Source organism: Nannobrachium achirus (genome assembly GCF_963921795.1).
Source record: "Nannobrachium achirus genome assembly, chromosome: 3".
Taxonomy (NCBI): domain Eukaryota; kingdom Metazoa; phylum Chordata; class Actinopteri; order Myctophiformes; family Myctophidae; genus Nannobrachium; species Nannobrachium achirus.
In genome coordinates this window covers 43,605,475-43,628,795 of record NC_137812.1, presented here as the reverse complement: position 1 = coordinate 43,628,795, position 23,321 = coordinate 43,605,475, and the positions used below count along the sequence as shown (strand labels likewise).

The 23,321-nt window shown below is 42.6% G+C and overlaps 1 protein-coding gene across 1 annotated transcript; it reads left to right on the top strand.

The window, feature by feature from the left end:
* The first annotated feature begins 974 nt into the window (after positions 1 to 974).
* On the top strand, positions 975 to 17,057 carry ptpn9b (protein tyrosine phosphatase non-receptor type 9b). Its single transcript, XM_080721189.1, has 13 exons — positions 975 to 1,016; positions 3,672 to 3,815; positions 6,435 to 6,524; positions 6,641 to 6,765; positions 7,091 to 7,196; positions 8,263 to 8,373; positions 9,345 to 10,264; positions 10,383 to 10,479; positions 12,025 to 12,094; positions 12,245 to 12,323; positions 12,488 to 12,638; positions 13,822 to 14,029; positions 14,297 to 17,057. Exons 1-13 carry the CDS (start codon positions 984 to 986, stop codon positions 14,518 to 14,520), a joined length of 2,358 nt encoding a protein of 785 aa, XP_080577315.1. The 5' UTR covers positions 975 to 983; the 3' UTR covers positions 14,521 to 17,057.
* Positions 17,058 to 23,321: the final 6,264 nt, after the last annotated feature.

The following is a 23,321-nucleotide window of genomic DNA, read 5'->3' as shown; positions in this document are numbered from 1 at the left end:
ATCTAAGAAACAAACAAAACGCAATTTATTGTTTATGATTAGTCCAACTGTTATAGATCTGTTCACACTTTACAATATAAACATTCTAAATGGAGTGGACCCAGGGTTTATTTTCGTGCAGCCGTGCAGCCAGTGTGTTTGTGAATATCAGTCTGTATGAGGAATAAACTTGGATCCAGTTGTTCCCAAATAACATAATTAAACAGTAAATAATTATATCTTCAATATTATTATTATTATTATTATTATTATTCAGTGGTGTAAAGTAAGCTTACATAGATCTGCTATTTTCCAAAGATTTTTACACATTTGAGAACTTCAAACAGGACATTCTGCATAAATAACGAGAGCTTTCTATTGTTGTACTTTTACTCAAGTACATTTTGAATTCCGAACTTTTAGGCCTACTTATAAGTAACAGAGTATTTTCTACATTGCAGTATTGATACTTTTACTCAAGTAACAAATATGAGTATTTTTTTCACCACTGATTATTTTTATGATTATTATAGCAGGGGTCTTCAACAGGGGTTCCGGTCAACGGTTCCGGGACCCCTAGGGGGTCCTGCAGAGTTACTACAGGGGGTCCTCCAAATCTTTGTGTGATAGAAAATGTTTTCCTCCTTTTTTATATTAACCACTTGAACCCTAGTGTCCATATCCTGAGAACTTTAGCCAAAAATAGCAGATCTACAACGCCTTGCGCTCTTATACAGTCTATGCTTGCGCTAGCCTGGGATCACAGCAAGTTTATTAAGTGGTTAAATAATATCTGAAAACACAAATTGACATGAATCCAAAATACACTGATGAGTGTGCTGTCAAAAGATGAAACTATATGCAATCAGTTTGTGGGGGTCCTTGCTTCATCTCCCTCTTGGTCCCTTGGGGGCGTGGTTAGTGGGCGGGGCCTGGCGCAGGGCGTGGTGAGTGAGCGGCTTGTGGGCGGGGCGCGCCCGTTGCGACGTTGCGGAGGCTTCAAGATGGCGGAAGCCCTGACAACTCAGGAGGAGCTGGTAAGGCTCGAGAAAACATTTTTATATTTCCTTGCCTGATCTCGACACATGTAAATGCCAAATGCGTGCGCTTCCATTGTCCGTGGCGTTACCTGTTGTTGGGCGATTAAAGTGTTATATATACACATCTTCGTGTATGTTATGGTACGGTTGATGTTCAGGTGTGTATATGTGTGTGTGAGTGGGGGGTAGCCTTGGTGGTTCTCAAAGTGAGGTCCGGAGACCCCCAGGGGTCCTTGAGGGAATTCCAGGGGCTCCCCAGTTAAATTATAGCTAGGAACCAAATGGACCATTATGGGTGTGTGGCAAATGAGTGTACAAATGGAACGGTTCCATCTGTACCCTCTCAAGACAGTTAATTAATAATTAACATTGATTTTCACATTATAAATTGGGGTCCTACTGTCCCAGAGATAAAAATGCCATTAAATGGAGGTCCGTAGCCCAAAATACATGTCAAACGGGGGGGCCTTGAAATTAAAAGGATGGAGAATCACTGCTAGAGCCGTAAAATCTTCTCATATGGGTCTCTGGCGTATCTTTTCAAATGGGGGGTCCGCGGGCTAATAAGTGTCAATTTGGGGGTCCTGGACATGAAAAGGTTTGAGAAGCACCGGCCTAGTAAACAGTTGTGACTTGTGGCCCTCCAGCACCTTCCCGTCTCGGCCATAGAACCCCGTGTATGAGACTGACAGCGGTTAGCAGAGAACTGGGATGATGGCGTTTTGCTAATAGCTACAAATACAATGCCAGCCAGTTAGGGTTGGATAAACCAGCGTATTCCCAAAAAAATATAGCAATTGAGAGTGTAAAATGAAACCAAATGGACCCGTACGGGTCCATTTGGTTTCATTTTACACTCTCAATTGCTGTGGAAAGTAGTAATACGTTACACACTGACGTTATGCTAACTAGCTACCACATGTAACCTAGCTATCGGCTAACACTAGTAGTTGTTAGCCATTGTTGGCTTGAGTGAGTGGTCTTGCTGGAGCTACTGTGCTGTTGCACACTGTGTTGAAATATGCGTCTTATGTTTAAACGATCGACCAGGGTCTTTATAACAGATGGGACGCAATTAGAATGACAGTGTCGGATGGAATGCTGTTGTGGTTGACTCTCATAATGCTAATGCTAGCGTTCAGAGCAGCAATATCCTGGCTATCAGATTTACGGCAGACAGTTCACAGAACTGGACCCCCAGTTCCTAGCATTGTTGTTGTCATGACTCTCCAGTAAAAAGGGATGGGCCTGACATTGATAGCAAACACTGAAAGTCATGCAGAGCTTTTTGATGACACCTTCGTTATTTCCTTGAGGTAGTCATTCAACCAGGAATAATCACAGCAACTCAATTGGGCTAGTTGGCTGGAATGAACACTGTTTTCCTCGATAGTTGTCAGTTGTCATAAGTCGTCAACTTTAGATTGCCTTTATTGTTTTGTTCTTTCTTTGCACTTCTGCTTTTGTAATTGATGTAAAGTATTATGTTCTATCCGTCTGTCTTTCAATGTTATGAGATACATAAAGTAGTTCCTGTGTCAATAAGCCTAGTAAAGCTTACTAGGATCTCCTTTTAGTTGACCCTGCACCAGTGATTTGTGCTGTCATGAAACTGTACTTTTTTCTATTGCAAACTGCTAATAAACTCTTCAATCAACCAATCACATCAGTCAGCTCGGTATATTATACAGCCATACAACAGCATAAAACAAGACAGGACCCTTTTCCAAGCAGTGCATGGTTACTTGATAACCACTGCTTGGAAAAGGGTCTTGTCTTGTTGCTGGAACTTTGAAGCAAAGTTCTATTCATATCTTTTCCACGTAATTTAGTTTGAAGCTGAAATCGGAGACTGTATGGTCATCAATGGCCAGCAACAAAGCTAGAAAATTAACCATGGTATGTACTGTACTACTGTAACAGTACACATGTTGTTATACATGGTGAATTGTTGCCTGTGTCTACTTAGTACTTATGTGTTGAATGAATACAGTGAGTCGTTCTTTATCTAACCCTATCCATTGACTATATGGGCTTCAAATTGTTGAATGTTTATACCTGTCTGTTGCATTGATTGTCTATCTTCTAGAAGTGAAACAAACATACAAGATGTACATTACTTGTGTTAAATATGTCGGGTCTTAATTTCCATTGGGATATACATACCACATTATTTACTCACTCTTTTGTTATAGATAAATTAATGGGTATTCCGTGTGGCTTATCAATTAATTCAATGTGACCTTTAGTGTATACTGGTAAAAATTGTGCACCCTACATGGTCAAGAAACAAGTTGGCCAAATCAAATTTGTTTTGGATTATGGTAAGGTCGCTATTGCCTACTGCTGCCTATTACTATGAACATGGCCTGTAAACAGCCTTATCTCACTGTATTCCAACTATGGACTAGTAGGAGAGGACTACCAAGCTTGACATACTATGTAGTCTTCCAATTAACTCAATTATCCTCTCCATCGTCTCTCATTGCCCTGCTCTCTTATCTCACATTGATGCACCTCATCGTGTCTTCTCTCTAATTCTGTCTTTTCCTCTCTCTGCAAATATAACCGTCTTCTTCTGACAACTTTTACCCTTTTTATTGAACTTTTATTTTCACCCCTCATACCTTATGCTTCATCTGTCCTTTACAGGCAGTGGAGGAGTTCCTGAGTGAGGTGCGTAGTAGAGAGCAGCCCCACAGTGCTGCTCTTGTCTCCCAACCCACAGCTGTCAAGTTCCTTATGGCCCGCAAGTTTGACGTCTCAAGGGCCATCGACCTTTTCGAGGCATACAAGGTATGGCACTGACACCTGTGATGGGTGACTCAAAGCACTCAAAGCCAAAGTACACGTTTCTTTTCCATTATCGAGTCGAGTGACTGGTACTGTGAATTATTTTGTTGTTTTTACATAATGGCTTACACTCAAAGTTCAGTATTAGTTCCCGACAGTGATGTTATGGACTTTTATTCAAATAACTTTAAATATCCTCTAGAATATGGATGGAGCGACCCCATAGTCAAATCGTTAGAGTGCATTCCACGTGGGCTCTAATGCTTGACTGTATGACAGAGAAATTCCTCGGTTCGATCCCTGGTTAGCTGGAACATTAGCTGATTCAATGATCTTATTTTGGTGTCCGTCGACAGGAAGACAACTGTTTAACCTGACTTAATGAATGCAATAAGCTTTGCTCATAAAATCACTTATTCTGAATCTGATTACATACAAATGTCAGTACTGCTGCTTTGAATCTGGCATAAAGAACTGATGTAAGCGGTAAAACAAGAAAGGCTTTATAAGCTGCTTCCTGCTTTAAAACATTTTCATATATCATCTAGTAATTAATGAAAGGTGAACAAGCATTGGTCCTGTGAAACTGTCGCGGTCATATCTCATGTAAATGCTGTTGCCAAAGTAATATGGTCAAAGTATTTTCTCTGGGACGAGCAAGGTGGAGAATGGTTGAATAAGCTGAATGTGAAACGAGCTATTAAACACTCAGTGTGAAGGGATGACTGTTATTGGCTGCTTTAGCTGTGCATGCAGGGAGGGGGGGGCATCGATATTGTTTCCCTTTTGTGACATTAATATCTGGCATGTTCATTTGTAGATAACGATCATAACGTTATGATCATGGTGGTGGGGGATATTGGTTCATTTTGAGACTGACAGGACATTTCATTAGTTCCAGTCTAGTTAACAAACGAGGAACACTTTATCTTCTAGAATTATATGTGCACCTGCAGCAAAAAAGCTGTAAGCAGGATGGTACATTAACATTTGATACATGCTAGTAAATAGTGTCACTTGCCAGTGATTCTGTAAAAGCGGCACCTGTGATAATTGTATTCTTTTCTATTTCGTATTTTCTTTGTCAGTATTTGCTTTATTTGGATATTATGATTGAGTAGAGATATGAGAACCTGTTGGGGGAGCGAGGGGGGGGAGGACATTAACTCATGGGATGCCCACGAGGTGTCTACACGCCAATCTCTTTGATGTCGCTGGAGGCCCACAACTTTTTGACGTGTTTACTGTATTTACAGTATTAACTTTAAATCTCACCGTTAGGTTGGGGCTACGCATGGATGTAGCCCATTAGCCGCTAGTCGCTTCGAGTCGACGCTGAGAGCATCGCGCGGCCGTTTTTCTCCATATACTCCAATGCATTTCCCCATCTTTAACGCCCTTTATCTCTGATGTTTGTTTTATGGCTAAAACTGGCGGGGTGCGGCAAAATGTCCAAATTTTGATCGGCAATGAACAGTTATGATCAACACTGGTCCATACAGAAAGTCACACAACATCCTGTCTGCGCTCATGTGACCAAGTGACGTCATGACGCATGCATTGACGCAGCAGGGCCGGATTCAATACAATGGTGGTGGGCCTGGGCAGCGAGAGAGGATAAATGGGTCTCAATCCAGGGGCACCCGATGTGTTAAACACAGGTGTCCAGCCACAATCAAACCAGGAGTGTTGAGATTATATTGTCATGTACTATCCGATCAGCTCCCAAAAATAGCTACAAATACCATGTTGTAAAATAACCTTGAAAATGTGAATATAGCTTTGATTGGCCAACTGTTAGACTGAGAAATATCTGCGTGTCAGCTAGAGGCGTGGTAATTAATCATTCATCATCGTTGCATTGTACTGTGACATCCTAACGCTACTGATGCTCCGTCTTAGGCACTGGGGCAGGCTCAGATCAACAAGTCATAAAAGTCACCCAGTACGCAATGATGTATACCGCCGTTGTACATATTCACCACATGTAGCAATGTGATGTGTTTTGAGCTTGTAGGTCTGCTATAGAAAGCCAAAGAGTCTTATTTCACCCCACGTCTCGCGGCCGATGAAACTTCTCTGGTAGTCCATTGGTTTCATTTGTACGCTCGAGGTTCAATTCGAGTTATGTGAATTATTTAATTATTTTCTGCACAGATGCACTGCAGAAGCATTTGTTATCTTTTGAACCATTTCAACCCACAAAAGCATCTGTGAAAATGTAGAAGTGTTAAATGAGAAGTGGTGGCACGTTTGGAGTGCTGCCGACTGCTCGAAAGGATCATTAACGAACGATTCAAATAACAATACTACATCTATGCACTTTCGCTGCTGGTGAATAACTAAAAAAGAGTAGTTGGGTTGTTTTGGGGGGATTGATTACCAACACTTGCATAGACATACTGTACATTTCTCTCTTTGTAGAGGATGACCTGAATTCAAAGGATGAAACATTAATTTAGTAGTGTTGACTGACATTGTGTCTCTCCTACAACTGTGTTAAACTGTCTACTCTTTTAGGTTTTGAGCACTGTAAGGTGAATGCCTACGCAGTGGCACAGCCAGGCAGGTTTAACTGCAGGCTAAATCATTATCTCCTGTTGCTGTCATTTCTCAAATCAGAACACACGAATCAAAGAGGGCATCTTCAACATCAACCCTGATGAGGAGCCTCTGCGATCGGAGCTATTGAGTGGCAAATTCACAGTCCTGGTGAGTGATGCAATTAAAGGAGTAGTTAACCCCAAAATGACCTTTTCTCTATTCTGCTGACAGAATATTTAGTAATTTGTCTTGGCACAGTAATGTAATATAGTGTGTCTTTCCAGCCTGGCCGTGATGCAAAAGGTGCAGCTTTAGCTCTCTTTACTGCTCGTCTCCATCGGCCAGACATCACTACCCATAAGGCTGTGCTACAAGCCATCATCTATCAACTGGACAAAGCCATAGAGTGGTAATGTATCCTTCACATGAACCTTTTTCTTCTTTACCTTGTTCTCTTGTATTTTACATCTTCCACCGGTCTCTCTTAGTAACATTTTCATGGAAGTTTTTGTCCTGTTTGCTATATAGAATCTAAATTCTTTATTTGTGACCGTAGGCCCGCTTGCTTGGTATTCTGAATTAGAGCCTGAATGTGACCTTCTACTTTGAAATTAGCCTGCCTGCCTGTTGTCATTGAGATTGTCACAAATGTTGTTTTTTTGCCAGGGTGAACAAAGTTTAAGAAACCTGGGTAATTCCTCCTTTTTGATAACGCTCTCTTTCATCTCCAACAGTGTGCAAACTCAGAAAGACGGCCTCATATTTATCTACGACATGACCAACTCCAGCTATGGAAACTTTGACTATGAGCTCTGTGTTAAGATCCTCAACCTGCTCAAGGTGCATTTAACAAAACCCCTCTCCTGTTCTACTGTTATAGCTCTGTTTGGATGGCATTCGTTTCTCCAGGGAAGGTTTTGTAATTTTGTGTATTACAGACATACCCAGTGATATTACACAGGCCTCATCTATGTTTTTCATGCTCCACATCTCTGAAAATTACAGATCAAGTTCCCTACTGTTTTTCATAAAACTCAGGGTTCCACATCGACATTAAACATTTTCTTTTCGCAAATACAGTTTGACTGCTATCAGGTACTTATTTTTCCCATTTATTTATTTTCAAAGTCTGCTAGAATGCAACTATTATAAACGGTCTGCTGAATTAATATTGTGGACATTAAAAATCCATGGCACAGTGCTTAACACCTCTTACCACACAAGGAAACAACATATTTTGGTCTTGTGTGTGTCCAGATTGAATCGCTGTTATTGTGGAAACATCACCGTCCACTGTTGAACAGCTGTTGAATCCACTGAAAACCCTTTGATCAAGCTTTATGTTTAAGAACTGTAGGTTGAATCAGCCGAAAAGGCCTTTGATCTGGCTGCATTGACAAAGGACTTTAATGATTGAAACGGACCATTGTGCCCTACCAAAGAGAGGGTATTGTTGGGTCATGTCTCCTCCCCTTTTTGTGTTGTGTATACATATTTTGAGCCAAGTTGGTTAGACTCAATCATCTTGCATTCTGGAAGCATGGTATTTCTCTAGGGATCCCTATTAAATTAAATGGATGTCTCATCACGTATTGTTCTGACACGTGTGATTTTATTTTAAAACATAAATATGTTTTTTCTATTAACAGTGTATACTTAGTTGACTGGATTCCCAAGTGTTCTATCTGGGCTCCCTTCCGTTTTCGCTCTACACAAAAATATCTTTGCCAAAAACAGCCAATCTACAGGCTTGCAACGCAGCGCCGTGAGCTTATACTGTAGATCTGCCATTTTTTAACAAATGTTCACCCCAGTATAGGAATGTTGGGGTTCAGGTGGACATAAACAAATGCAATAGGGGTGTCATTCTCCTGAGTCAGTGACTCGTATCTCTGTTTTTCATCAGGGAGCATTCCCAGCTCGTCTAAAATGTGTCTTCATCGTTTCATCACCTCTCTGGTTCCGAGCACCCTTTGCTGTTCTTCGCCTCTTTGTCCGTGAGAAGCTGAGAGAAAGGGTACGTACATCTCTGAAGTCATGTATGCACGTTTTGCGGTTAAATATGTGCTTTTATAAGAATTAACAAGAGCTTGTGACCAAATAATAACTACATTGAATCTATTGGAACACAGGTTATAGTTTCAATTTCCTTAAAAGTAACGGTTTTGGACATACAAGGTTTCCACCTGACAGAGACAATAGCGAGTTTAAGCTGCTATGACGTAATCGCCGTAGCGATCAAAATGGTTAAGCAAAGCCTCGGCGGCGACGGGTTCCCACCCCTTTCACTGAACGCTTTGGTTCCCATGGCGACGCGTACACGCAGCAGACGGAGTAGGCGCTACGTGGGAAGGGACCTTCTGCCGTAGCAGAGACGGCCGGGGCGACGGCAGGTTTATCTATCGAGCGCGGATCATTTCCGGTTACCGTTGTCATCTGCCGTTGCCGTTGCGATGCTTAAACTGGCTAATATCTGATATGAGTACTTGCTCTATATTAATGTTCTGTTATTCATTGCAGCCACTAGATGGCCATGTAAGTCTTAAAATGCTATCTTGCAGACTTGCACTGCTACACTGACCTGTCACTCATTTGATATACTGTATATCAGATATCTGACTGTACATTCTCATACATTTATGTTAATCTTCTATGCATTATTTGATATGGTGCACAAGAGACCGCAGAACACTGTCACTTTATGTATATTTGATATTGTTTTTGATACATGATATTTGGTTAAATAGACACACTACACTGTATTATATATATGATCAAGCTAATGGCACAGTACTAGTGCTTGTGCCTTTTACATTGACCTTCAGAATTTGTATACGGTACATTTATTTATTCTTTATTTATTTTACTGCAATAGGAAGCCAGCAGAAAATGATTTCACCCTCTCCTTTATACCTGGTGTAAACTCGAAGTTATAAGTTATGAAATATCTGGATATTATTGTTTCATTTTTTCTTATTTCTTCCTCAGGTGTGTACTGTGAAAGCCCATGAGTTGGCCAATCACATCCCGGTCTCCTCTCTCCCCGAGCACCTAGGTGGGACGTCCCAGTACAGCCACGTGGCCTGGATCCAGTCCTGCGTTAACGTACACACGCACCCTGCCTCGGGTGAAATGCAAGAACACGACATGCACGACTGCGTGGGCAGCCTGCTGCGCTCCTACAGCCTGGAGTGCAGCAACACTAGCGCGGGCGCTACACTGTCCCACACGCATATCAATACAACGTTGACGTCGGAGCTAGCCGTGGCTAATTCCAACTGCTATAATGATAGCAATGCTAACCCACACAACCACTGTGGTGGAGTGGAGGGTAGGACTCGAGCCCAAGGCCAGAACCAGCACAGCCCGCATTCGGCTCCGAACAGGCCGCAGGGGAACCACCAACACTGGAACGGCTCGGCAGTGAGCGGACCCAACCTGGCTGTTGGCGGCACCGGTCCCAACGCTAATGTGAACGGCCGCGGCCACCAGCCCCCTCCCCAGTCAGACACCCCCCCTGACACCCCGCAGCACCCGAAAGGCGATGGGGACGTACCCGGCGGCGACGAGGCGGCTGACTCTGCCACCCGTAGCTCACAGAATGAGAGCCTGGTGGAGGACGAGGAAGACGAGGAGCTTGATGAGGAAGAAGGGGTCCCCCCTCTGCCCCAGAAAGCTTTGCCGCGGCCTCCCCATCCACCGTCGTCCCAGTCCCCGCCCCTGTCATCGTCGTGGGGTCCCGAGGACGAGGACGCCTGCATGGAGGCATCTGTTCATATGCCCGAGCCAGGAGGCATGACCGTGCAGGAGTTGGTGGAGCACGTGAAGAGGCAGAAGAAGAAGGGCATCTACCAGGAGTATGAGGAGATCCGCAAGGAGCCACCAGCGGGAACCTTTGACTACTCCAAGTAAGAGATGAGAGGAGCAACTCTTTGTCTTGTAAGACAGAAAAACATGAGTTGCCCAAACTTGAAATCTGTTATCTGAAAGTGTGTCTGTGTGTTTTAATACATTGCTCTTTTACAGGAAGCTGTCCAATCAGATTAAGAACCGGTACAGCGATGTCCTTTGTCTAGACCAGTCGCGAGTGCGACTCTGCCAGCTCTGTGATGATGACGATGAGGTAATAATTCAGATCAGACTCTTTCAAAAGTTCAAGCTCTTGTTAATATTTTTCTATTGATTAAATATTCACAAAACCCACAGATAAGGCTTAGCTACGATAAAGCAGTTTTCAGCTGTTTTCTCTACTTTTGCGTGACACCCTTGTAAAGTAGGGTACGTTGAAATATAGAGATACAAGGTTTCTGCCCAACAGCGTTATTTATGCATCGGGAAATTCTAAACCATAAATCATTGCTGTGTTTAAAGTGATTTTGGTTGAAAAGTTATTGTTAAGGTAGGGTGAGCTATATTTTTGGGTTAAAACTAAAAGTATTGTGTTAAAAGGTTGGTGGACTATCTTCTGTTAGTAATCAGTTCAGTAACAGGGGTCTCTCTGTCTCTCCAGCTCTTCAATAAACAGAAAATATATGTTCTGGTCGGTTGAAAATGTTCAGCCATTAGTACCCATTTATCAGCTTCAAATCAAAGTACCCCAGAACTGTGTGGGTCCAGATCTGTCTCTTACCATAATCACTTGGACTCTGTCGGTTCCGTTTCTATTATCTCAGACCTCGGGTCTGTTTATGAATAATACCTGAGTGGATCCAAGAAGACCCGTGCTCAGTGCTGATCGGTAGAGAAAACCATGAAGGGCCACAATCAAATTCAAGAAAGAGAACCATGTTTTCCAGTTCCAATTTTGTCTGCTAATTTGTTAATACTTTTACAAGTTCACTTGTTTATCCTGTTTCCTGTATGAGTTCTCTCTCCTGATTGGATACAATTGGTCTCCTACTAAAGAGCTGGAGATATGGTGAGACTCCTGTTGCAATGATTATTACACCATCTTTAAAGGGCAGCTTTGGTGATATTTAATGAGTCCTATCATTCTATCGTGAGGAGAACATGAAAATCTGCCAACACTTGCTCGTGGTGCTGTAAAACGTCAAGTTCTGACGAGTCACGTGAGCTGGTGGGGATTTCCCAGCGACATGAGAGCGCAGCACACAGAACAAATTGGAAAGTGATATGTCAGTTTTTGACATGTCCTTCTCACAAAACAGCGATAGGATTCAAGTAACAGAGCGGTAAAGTTCCCCTTTAAAACCAACGTTATTATGGGCACATCATTGGTGAAAATGTAAAAACAAAATAGTGAAAATGGCAGATCTACACAGTGCATGTCAAATTGTGAGCTTGTAGATGGCTATTTTCACTTTTCTTTAACCCATTTAGACCTGAGGCCGATTCTGAAAACGCCTTCTAAAACCTAACCTAAGGTTTCTGAAAACCTTCAATTTCTTATTCCAAAAATGTAAAATAAATTATGTTGCTATATGTATAGCAAATACTGATGTGACACAGACGTAGCAGCCGGCCTTAAGGGTAATACAACGTATAGGTAGCAGCAGGTCTAAATGGGTTAAATAAGACCCAAAAAAGGGCTTATTAGGTTGTTAAATTAATTATTGTGGTGTGCACAACTCAGTACTCCTATAGAGGGCGGTAGAACATCACATCAAATGGTCAGAAAGTCACTTCATCTGTGCTGTGTTCTCTTCAGACACCAGACTACATCAATGCCAGTTTCATGGACGGGTACAAGAGAAGCAACGCCTACATTGCTACTCAGGGTAAGCTGCTGTTTACAGGCTTACTGGCTGTTTTCCCCCGCATTCACTCGCATTCTAAAATGTGTTCTTTCTAGGTTGTCATTCTCTGATCCATGTTGTGGGAATGGTGATTCTGTTACCCTGGTTAGACGGTGTCTTTGTATTCCTCAGGTCCTTTGCCAAAGACCTTTGGTGACTTCTGGCGCATGGTGTGGGAGCAGATGGTACTGATTATAGTCATGACCACCAGGTGAACCTTTCGCCGTCATCTGATTTCTGGGAAAATGATCTTGTGCGATGAAGAGATGCCAAGAGTCACATGTGCACACACGTTGTGAGGGTTGAATGATGTCAGTATGCATGGTGCCTGGCGGAGCAGGTGAAGAGTTGAGTTAACTGTTTTGTGCTTCCCAGGGTGGTGGAGCGCGGCCGTGTGAAGTGTGGTCAGTACTGGCCCCTGGAGGAGGGCAGGACGGAGCAGCATGGATACTTCCTTATCAGGAACACCCACATCAAGGTGTTCCAGGACTTCAAGCTCTCCCATCTCGAACTTTACAACGCACAGGTGAGACATGCCACAACAGTGCAACAACAGTTACTCAAACACACGTTTGCACTCAAAGGACCACGATGGAAATAAGTTCTCAAGCTTTAGTTCTATCCTTTCAACAGATACTGTATATACTGTACCAGTGTTTCTCAACCTTTTTTCTGCATGGGCACACTTTTCATGTCCCAAGAATCCATGGGCACGCCAACATAATACGGGGGTGTAAATATCATCACTGTCGGGAAGAAACCTTGTATCTCCAAGTTTCAAATTTGTACGTTTCTTCGCAAAGTAAAGCCCTGCTTCATCATACAAGGCTGTCGCACAACAGTAGTGAAAACAGCAGATCTACAAGCACACAACGCCTCGCACCCCGCGAGGCGTTGATCGGCTGTTTTCACTAGTTTAAATCATTTTTAAAATGATAAATACAATACTGGCTTTCAAGCAGTTTCAAGGGGCACACTTGACCCTTCTCAGGGGCACACTAAAGGTCCCCAGGCACAGTGGTTGAGAAACACTGGTATATACAAGAAATGATATGGTCATGTCTATGCCAATAAAAACATCAATCAATGAGAAATATTTTAATAACGACACTGTGGTTAAAAAGTGTGCAAAAAGTGGTTAATCAGATGAATTAATTTAGTCAATATTATGAAAAATCTATTTTAAAGTTTTGCGTTGATATTGACATAAATATATGACAAAAACGTGCTTCTCGATTATTTTTATTAATCGAAAAAGTAATTGATAGAATCTTTGTTAAGAAAATAATCAATAGTTACAGACCTATCCTGGAAGACCATGAAATCCTTGAAAGTGAGTGCCTTTTTGGTACGTCCCCTCGCCCATCACTGATGATTCACATGGTATAAAGTTCTGTTAGTGAAACTTGCTAACATGAAAGACAAATAATGTATTTTCTGTCAAGCCACAATTGCAACAAAACATTAACCATTTGAACCCTATATACTTTGTTGACCGAGGTCCCCCAGGGGTTTTCCCCTGTACACAGAATCTATTTGACGCATTGTGAGTTTGTAGATCGGCTTTTTCCGCAGACTGTTCACCTACTATGACATGCCCAGGATAGGGACGCTGGGGTTCATGCAATTGATTAGCCTGAACTTCGATGCATTTGGTCATGTTCAGAGGAACTCCGCTCGTGTTCATGTGTTTCTTATGTTTCCCACAGACTGGCGAGAGGCGTGAGGTGTCCCACTACCTCTATGTTGGCTGGCCAGACTTTGGCGTTCCCAAGTGTGCGTCTGCCATGTTAGATTTCCGTGAGCATGTGCTCCAGAGGCAGGAGACCTCAGTCAGGAGCCTGGGACCCAGTTGGACGGGGTCCCCGGGGGGGCCCCCTGTGGTGGTGCATTGCAGTGCAGGCATTGGCCGCACAGGTAAACATAAACACATTTACGATTGTGCCATTATAGTATCCACAAAATCACATGTTGCATTGTACAATTTCTGATATCATCTTGATTACATTGCATGGAAACCTTTGAATGTTAATGTTATGAGGTTGATTGGATTTTGAGTGGATTTATTTGTTTGGTTTAGTTAATTGAAGAAAAGGCAGTTAGTTGGAGAGTGCAGATGTGTGACCTCACTCTTCTTCCTCCATTTTGTCCATTCCCTCCATCCCTCACTGCCCTCTCCTGTAGGTACTTTCTGTACACTGGACATCTGCCTGTCACGGCTAGAGGACATTGGCACGGTGGATGTGCGTCAGACAGTGCGGCGGATGCGCACACAGAGGGCCTTTAGCATCCAGACCTGGGATCAGTACTACTTCTGCTACACGGCAGTTATCGAGTACGCCCAGCGCCATGGCAAACTGAGCCCCGTGCAGTGGTCGGACTCGGACCTAGAGACTGACAGCGAGTGAGCAAGGGCCTGGGGGAACGGTGAGATGGCTGGAATGACCTCCCATAGTGGGCAAAGGTGCATGGTGAGAGAGAGAGAGAGAGATATGACTCTCCCAGGGTTAGGAAGAGATGGAGGAGGTAGACTTTGCTTTGGCCTTTGATGCAGTGAGGCAGGTTCTCAGAAGGCTCTTCGTCCGGGTGAACTGACAGGTGCGTGGACCGAGGGGGTGATGAGCAGAAGGAGGAAAAAAAACGAAACTACAGGGAGCGGAGATCAGATAATGCATTGCATCATTGATTGAGCAAACTTGTCCTGCCAATTTCCAACTTAAGCCCTTTTAAAAAAAATAAAGTTGTAAACTCTCGTCAGGCGACTGCCCTGAACCTGTCATGTTGACAAGAGCGTTGTACGAGTTGTAGCATTTTTATATTGACTTGCACATGAATGACAAACTTGAACTTAAACCTTTCAATACCCCCACCCACCCTCAATGTTTTATCCTGTTTTTGTATGTCTTCTGGCTTTTCGTTACCCCTGAACAAAATGCTCTGTGATTGGTCAAGTTCACAAATATGTGAGGGGTGTGAAAAGGTGAAACTTGAAAATGTATTTCTCTCTTTTTTTCCCCCCTTCTCTTCAACCCTTCCCCCCCTCCCATCCTCCTCCTCCTCCTCCTCCTCTTTTGGTCGTGTGTGAGCAAATGGTCACGACTGATATGTAGTTAACGTGAGCCATTTAGTCCATTTCTGGTTTCCCTTTACTTTCTGTGTACTTGTGCATTTTTTTCTATGGTGAGTTTTATATGCGTGTTACATATTTGTGCATATGTAGACTAACCTTTCAAAGCCAAAGTCCTCACCCTGAATGCTTGGATGTACTCCTTACTAAAATATTATAGACTGAAGCCCATGTATATTCTTGTAACATACCTTTACATTATAATTGTGTATAATAACAACCTCTGAAAGAAGAACAAGAAATAATGCCTTGTTTAATATAATTGACTTAACCTTGGGAAGAAATATATGTATTGGGTCAGGCTAGGGAAAAGAAGAAAAATAATATCGTAGTAAAGCTGTGTTTGGTCAGGTCTAACATCATCTTAACTGTTAGTGTTCTGATTGGATGATCTTGTGTAAATTGGCCTTAACTTCCTGATTCACTGCCTCATCATCCTCAGTCAGACCTAAACCTTACCTGAAACCTTTCTTTCTGCAGTTTACCTTTTCTTTATTATTTTTTTATTATAATTTTTTACTTATTTGACGCCACAACTGTTGTATGGTTTGATTCTTCTGAGGCAATACCCCGCCTCAGATATTTGTGCCTTCAAAGTTTTCTTGGTGTAGTATCATGCAGTTCAGATACAATATAACAATTTGAACCAAACTAGCCTACTCACATAAAACACATTGACTGCATGTCACAAAGGCCACCTGTAAAATTCCCGTAGACGTATAGTGAACTACGTTGGGGTGACATCAGAGCAGTGAACTATCTGGGTACTTAAGGAGTTTGAGACATTGCTATCCTTGTATCATTTGACCTCAGGGGGTAATTCTACTAGTGTTTTTGCCTAATGTCAAAGATCCGTTTTTTGGGTTTTCTTCTGGTGATTTATCATTTAAAAAAACAAACAAAAAAAAACTATCAACTTTATTTTGTATTTTATACAGTATACTGTATTGTATCCTATTATATTTATGTCTTTGTAAAACTTAAACAGTATTGAAATCAATGAATGTTGGTACGATGCTTAAAAGGAAAAAAGAAACTTTCATTTGATAAGCTAAACAAATCAGATGGGGAGTGAAAAATATATTTTTTTGTTGTTTACGATGAAATTGGTGGAAAATGTTATTTGCCATTGTATTTTCAGAACTGACTTGTATAAAAAAGATTGTTCAATTCCAGGACAATGGTAAAGGTAATGATGTTTTTAAGGAGCTTATTGCAAAATCCTTCTGTAACAAACTTGTCTTGCTGTATGGAAACCCAATGCCAAGGACAAAGGTTGGTAAAGGAAAAAATACATAATAGTACTTGGTGGCTGTCATGTCTGTTCACATCCCCCACCCCTGCAAGCTTGGTGTCAAAGAGTAAAAAGAAAAATAACACATGGGGCTGGCGAGTGAATGATTACAAGTTTTATGCAGACAGTCTTGAATGTTTGCTGGGTTTTCAGGGTGGTTGAGTGATAGAAATATATGGATGATGACTGTGGAACCTGCAACCCTCGATGCCAAAGGCCCAGGCTCATCCGTCAGTTCCTTGTACACACATCCTCAACAGCCTACTAGCATGGACCTACCAACGCAGCCTTGCAACCATAGTCACTCAGATAGACTTTTGAGCACCAGGACAATATAGTAAAAGATTGTGTATAGCTACAGGAGAGTGAGTGTTTATGTTAAGTCTCTTGGGTCCCCATGCTAGAAAGTTGTTTTCATGAACAGCCAAGAATGCTCTGTGCGTTTGTTGTTGGTATTCTTTTAATGTTTCTTTTTGTGCTTTTAAGTTCTCGTGATTGAATAATGGCCTTTTACATGCTGTCAGCCTGGCTGTCCCATTAAAGCAATGGTATTACTGAATAATTGAACTGCTGGGGTTTCTTTTCTGATGGATGCTGACGTTTACTGATAGAAATGCTTTTATCTTAAACTGAAATCAAGAAATATCCAGAGCGGTAACTGACTGCTACCAATTTTAGACAGGCTCAAACTGTAAATCTCTTTTCTTTAAACATATTTCTTGCAATTTGTGGCAGGTTGGGAGAAGACTCACATAGCCAGGAGATTGGAAACCCCCACCTTAGTCTAGGAACTGTTCCTGTTTGACACAAACTTTTTAGCTTGGCAGTCAGAAAGTGCATATCACAGACCGGTCCAGGATTGACATAACCATATGTTACCACTTTCAACCTGGAGGTGTCCTTATCCACCTATCCATCATGCGAAATTGGCAAATCTACAAGCTCAAGTACACGGCTTGGTTTACATGGTACTTCAACATAACCGCATCACTTAATAGTTAATCATTTATTTTATTTGTAGTGATTTACATTTTGACAGTATAGTCTAAAAGCACTATACAATCTACAGTGACAGAACATTTCTTTTGAAATGGATATTAAGAAATGGGATGTGAGCTGAGGATTATGAGGTCACAAATGAAGCTCCACATAAACCCCACCACCTGGAATGTCCTTATGTTACTTCTTAACCACTTTCAACCTTGTGTCCATATTTTGTGCATCATGTCAATGGCAAATTGGTGAATCTACTGTACAAACTCACCGCTCATTTAATATGGAGAATTTAGGATGAGGATTATGAGGTCACTGATCTTCAAGGTGATCGTGCATGCACTCAATGTGTGTCAATAGTGTGCATAAGATTGGAGACATCTGCTGTGGTGAAATATTGTTTGAAACTCCTGAGCTGACTTGTATATACACCCAATTTCTGTATTACAACCAGGAAGAAATGGCAAGCAAAATGGCTGTGAAAGCTGTTTATTCAGAATAAATATACTGGTTTACTATTCATGTTTCTGTACAACACCAAATGTGAGCAGTCCAGATGTAGAAATCAGTGTTCCTTAGCTATTGTGCAGCTGGCCTCATGTCAAATGTGGATGTTTTGGCATGAGACTAAGAACATTGTTTCTTAGTCCATTCTTTATCCAGTATGCTTTTAGATCAAATTAATTGTCAGCCAAACAATATCAATCTTTTAAGGCTGTGGTGAATCCAGCAGCTATATTACAAAACACAGAAGGGGGGATGACTTGTTGAGCTTCATGTGCAACTCTGAACAGACATATCTGAATCAGCGACAAAGATCGGCGCTTCTATGCTTTGAAAACACAGACCCTGAGGTATTTTGCCTGTTCATGGTGTTATTTACGCTCTTGAATAAGACCATGCATGGTTCATAAACCTCCGTCTGCTGGTCTAACAAGACAGTGAGTCCCCGGGGCAACCCTGAAATATGGGTCCCATTGTAAAAAATGTCCAACAAACGGACTCCTATAGGTGTTTGTGCACATCCCGTGTGCCTGCTTGCGGCAGCATCAACTGCGGATGTGGTTTCTTAGAAATGCATTGTTGGAGTTTGCGTTTGATGATCGGGAGCAGGAGGTGCAGCAGGCCGTTCTGTAGTAAGGGTACACACACAGCCTGGCCTGGACCACCACAGCACAGTTATGATACTGGTCCCTGCACGACTGGTCTGGAGGGAGGGAGGACACAATGAAAGGGGAGTGAGTTAGGCCAGTGGTTCTCTAACTCAGGGGTTTTCAAAGTCGGTGACTGGGCACCCTGGGGTGCCGCAACGGCAGTCCAGGGGTGCCACGAGATCATAATATTTGAAATTTATTTGGACTTTTAAAAATATATTTAGTATCATTTTAAACTTGAAGTACAAAGTTATCCTCAGTCAGTTCTAACCAAACTTGCTATTATCTCAATGTTTTCTTCGCAACATAATCACTAAAATATCGTCACTGTCGGGCAGAAACCTTGTATTTCCAAGTTACAAGACCGTCGCACAAAACTAGTGAAAACAGCCGATCTACAAGCACACAATGCCTCGCGATGCGAGGCGTTGTGTGATTGTAGATCTGCTGTTTTCACTAGTTTAGTACATATTTTAGATGATAAATACAAAACGAACGGTTTCCACCCGACAACGACGTTATGCTATAAATATAAGGTGCTGGGAGTGAAAATTATAATGTAGGGGTGCCTCGGATAAAAACAAATATTTATGGGGTGCCCTGAGACAAAAAAGTTTGGGAACCCCTGCTCTAACTTAAACTCAAATTTAAATTCAAGGGCCCCAGTAACTCAGAGTGTGAAGCCAAATTTAGTTCCATTTGTACAATCTCTGAATTATAGACCCACACTGAGATATTTGGATGGAGGAGGGACAAGCAATATTGGCAAGATAAAACAAAAATGCACAAGAAATTTACTATATTGCTGCTTGCCCGAAAATAATTTAAGTATCTGCAATTTTTAGCAACACCATCTGGCGCCAAATCATAAATGAGGCTGTCTGCCTGTTTGTGTGGTCTTACCTATCTCCTCTAGGCAGGGCTGGTTGTTGCATTCTTCTCGATTCTCTGGGGTCAAGCTGGCATCACAGAGGCCACTCGGGACAATGTTGTCTGCAAGACAACGCACCTCACGCACGCGGTAGCCACCATTGCAGGAGCGTGAGCACTGAAGGTATAGAGAGTCAGGAAGGAAAAGCAAAACATAAAGATTGTCTTCTGTTTTGGGATTTAAGTAGCTAGTGTTAAACATTATGGTCTTCAATGTTTTTCAGGCCAAGTACCCTTTAGCTGAGATAGAGAGATGAAGCAGGCACTCTCACACATATTGAATATAACTGTGTTGCAGATTTTACTTTTCCATAGATTTCATAGATAGCTTCTAATGTTCCACACAAAAACATTTAGTGGACCCCCTGTAGTAACTCTGAGGACCCCCTGTTGAAGAAACCCTGATCTAGACATTAGAGAGACTGGAAACTGTGGATAGAGAGAGGTTCAACTCAGGTCTCCAGCCGGAGACCTGGAACAGGATTAAGTGGCCAATGCACTGATCGGTCAACCACCGCCACACACTGATAGTATGTCTTTTACAACCATTTCCCTCTCACTCCAATTTTGAGCATGTCATTCGCCTATTTGTACGTAGCATGAAATAATACATTTGGATCAACAATGAAAACCTTTTATAATCTTATAGCCTATAAAATGAAAAAAGAATAAGTGGTAGGAACACTTACTGCACTCCAGTCTGTGACATACCACTGCACAGCGCACAGCTTCAGCTGGCAGGGCTGGGAGGTGCTGGGTTTGGGGGTGTGGGAGCATTTGGACTGGTCCACCACCTCCATGTGACCATTGTCATGGAGAAGACAAGCAACGCTGCGGGTCTGTGTGCCGTTCCCACACTCTGCAGAACACTGGATGACACATACAAACACAAGCACACATTATGTTCAAGGTGATATTTCTACTAGGCAAGGGTCTTCAACAGGGGGTCCGGGACCCTTAGGAGCCCTCAGAGTTACTATAAGGGGTCCTCCAAATCTTTGTTTGAATTGAAAAATGTTCTCCTTTTTTATATTAACCACGTGAACCCTAGTGTCCTTATTCTAAGAACATTAGCTATTTTTGGCAAAGAGGTTTGGTGTAGAGGGGAAAAAGAGCAGACTAAAGCCCTTTGCACACAGGACAGTTGCGTTTTCTTTCGTTTGCTGCATGAATAAAACGCATTGGATTTGGTGTGCAAGGCTGTGCGGAATCGGCGCTGCGGATCCAAAAAGGAGTCATAAAAGGAGTGATGAGTTTTTTACCGCATGCGACAAGACGCACGAATCGAACTGGTTTCGATCGAGAAAAAAACGCACGGCGGCAGCCACTCGTCGCACGGCTAATTCGGAGCCGGTGTGCATGAGGTCATAGAGAATCATTGTTTTCTTTTCAAAAAATTATATTGTCCGTTTTATCCGTGCGGTTAAACGCGCCTGTGTGCAAAGGGCTTTAGTACATAGTGAAAGGACAACTTTATTAAGTATTGACAGTTCATTCAAGTGGTTAAATATCTGAAAACACAAATTGACATGAATCCAAAATACACTGATGATTGTGCTGTCAAACGATGAAACTATATGGAATCTCTAAAAAGTTTGTGGGGTCCCTGCTTCATCTCTCTCTCAACTAAGGGGTCCTTGGCTTGAAAATGTTGAAGACCCCTGTGTTAGGGTGTGTGTGTGCGTGCGTGCATATTTGTGTGTGTGTGTGTGTGTGTGTGTGTGTGCATGCATGCATTTTACTTACCTGTCCCCAAGATCCTGTATACCACTCCAGACGCTTGTTACATGGACCAGAGTCACATGATGTTACTTCTGCCGGACGCTCCCCTTCACAACTGTCCAATGGGAGGTTGGACACATGGTCCATCAGACACACTGCCGTCCGGGTTCGACTGCCTTTACCGCATTCTGCGGTGCACTGAGGAGTGACACAGCATGCACGGCATAATCACATTTCAACACGGTTCACTTTCTGTATTCTGTGTTTTAGTTTTAGTTTTGTTTTTCTATTCACTGTCTGTTTAATGTACATCACTAGTTTTCAAAGTGGGGGTTTGGGACCCCCAGGGGTCCTTGAGGGGCTTCTATAGGGAGTCAGCTTAACAATCAAGCCCTATATTATGTTTCAGCTATTCAAAGATAGCCGATCTACAAGCTCACAATGTGCCGCTAAATGTCGACAAATCTTGGCAAAGCTTCTCTTAATGGGGATCCTGGCACAGAATTGTTTCAAATGGAGTTCCGTGGCCAAATAAATATCAATCTGGCATTAAAAATGTTTGAAAACCACTGCTATACATCATCTATCTACGGTACACACACTTCCTCCATGAGCCCAGTTCCTGTCTCACCCGTTGGCTCCACAGGGATGTGAACCAGCTCCGAGCGCACGCTCCCATGTCACAGTTCTGCAGTGAGTCTGGCTTCAGGCCCAGGTTGCACTCTTCATCTGGCTCCACGTCGCCCTGGTCGCCCACGCACACCACCTCCCTGCTGCTCTGGCCTATCCCACATGGCACCGAACACTGGGTGAGCCGCCACCAAAGAAAGAGGGTGGATGGCAGAGGAGGTGACACATTATGATGACATGTTTTTGGAGGTCAGGATGACATGTTTGAGTTATGGCTGGATGGCATTTACCAAGCGCTGTTATCCAGAGTGATATAAAAGTGTGAGATCAGGCCTGGACCGCTGGCGTAGCGGTCCAGGAACCTGGGCTACTGATGCAGCCTGACAGCTTCTCACGGGTTCAACTCCCAAACCTGACGACCTTTGCTGCGTGTCACCCTATTTTATATAACTCTATGGTGTCACCATCTCTCTCTGTCCATTTCCTGTTAATCTACTGTAATCTATCAATTAAGGCAGAAAAGGTCCAAAGAATATCTTATCTTATTTACAAATGTGAGATCAGAGTAGTGGCATGAACCATAGTCATCAAACAGGATGGTCACATAAATACATAAATACATAAAAGTGCAAAGAAAACAATTTAGTCCCTAAATAAAATCGGATATGACCTGGCTCAACATCAAACCTATAAGTAGTCTTGTTTATGAATGGTTCCCAAGCCTAATGGCCCATAGTTCAGGTCTCCTATTTCTGTAGAGGGAGACTGATGTGGAAGTACACCCGCTGGACATGATGCTAGTACTGTATATCCCATGCAGGGACTTATTCCCAATCATGCTGAGTGCCAAGCAGGGAGGCATTGGGTCTCAGCCAGGGATTGAACCCTGACATCCCATCTAACCAATCAACCAATCTAAATACAATTGTTGTCATTTGGGTTCAAGGAAAACAAATACAAATGACAAGACAGGACATACATATTTGCATAGTACTGTATAACTAGCATGTATCAAAATAAGTGACAAGAAGGTACAAGGGAAGGAGTGCTAGGGGGTGAGATGGAGTCTGAAGACTGAAACAAAGGGAAGACAGCAGGTACAGTAATGGATCATGTGCTAGGTGGTTCCCAAACTTTTTAGCTCGAGACCCAAAAGAGACATTATAGACGTTTCCTTGGACAAGTACTGAAAACTTCAGATCTACAAGCGACAAGCAGCAGATCTACAAGCGACAACGCGTCGCTTCGTGCCTCGTTGTGAGCTTGTAGATCGGCTATTTTCACTACTCGTTAAACAGAGTTTGGCAAACAGTGTGCTAGGATATATGTGAGTGAGTGCATTGTGTTCTCACCGGGCTC

Excerpts from the sequence above, each read along its gene's own strand:
- ptpn9b (XM_080721189.1), top strand. The coding sequence starts at position 984 with ATGGCGGAAGCCCTGACAACTCAGGAGGAGCTG. Across the intron at positions 8,374-9,344 it reads GTGAGAAGCTGAGAGAAAGG|GTGTGTACTGTGAAAGCCCA; the intron begins GTACGTACATCT and ends TTTCTTCCTCAG. Across the intron at positions 12,639-13,821 it reads TCGAACTTTACAACGCACAG|ACTGGCGAGAGGCGTGAGGT; the intron begins GTGAGACATGCC and ends TGTTTCCCACAG.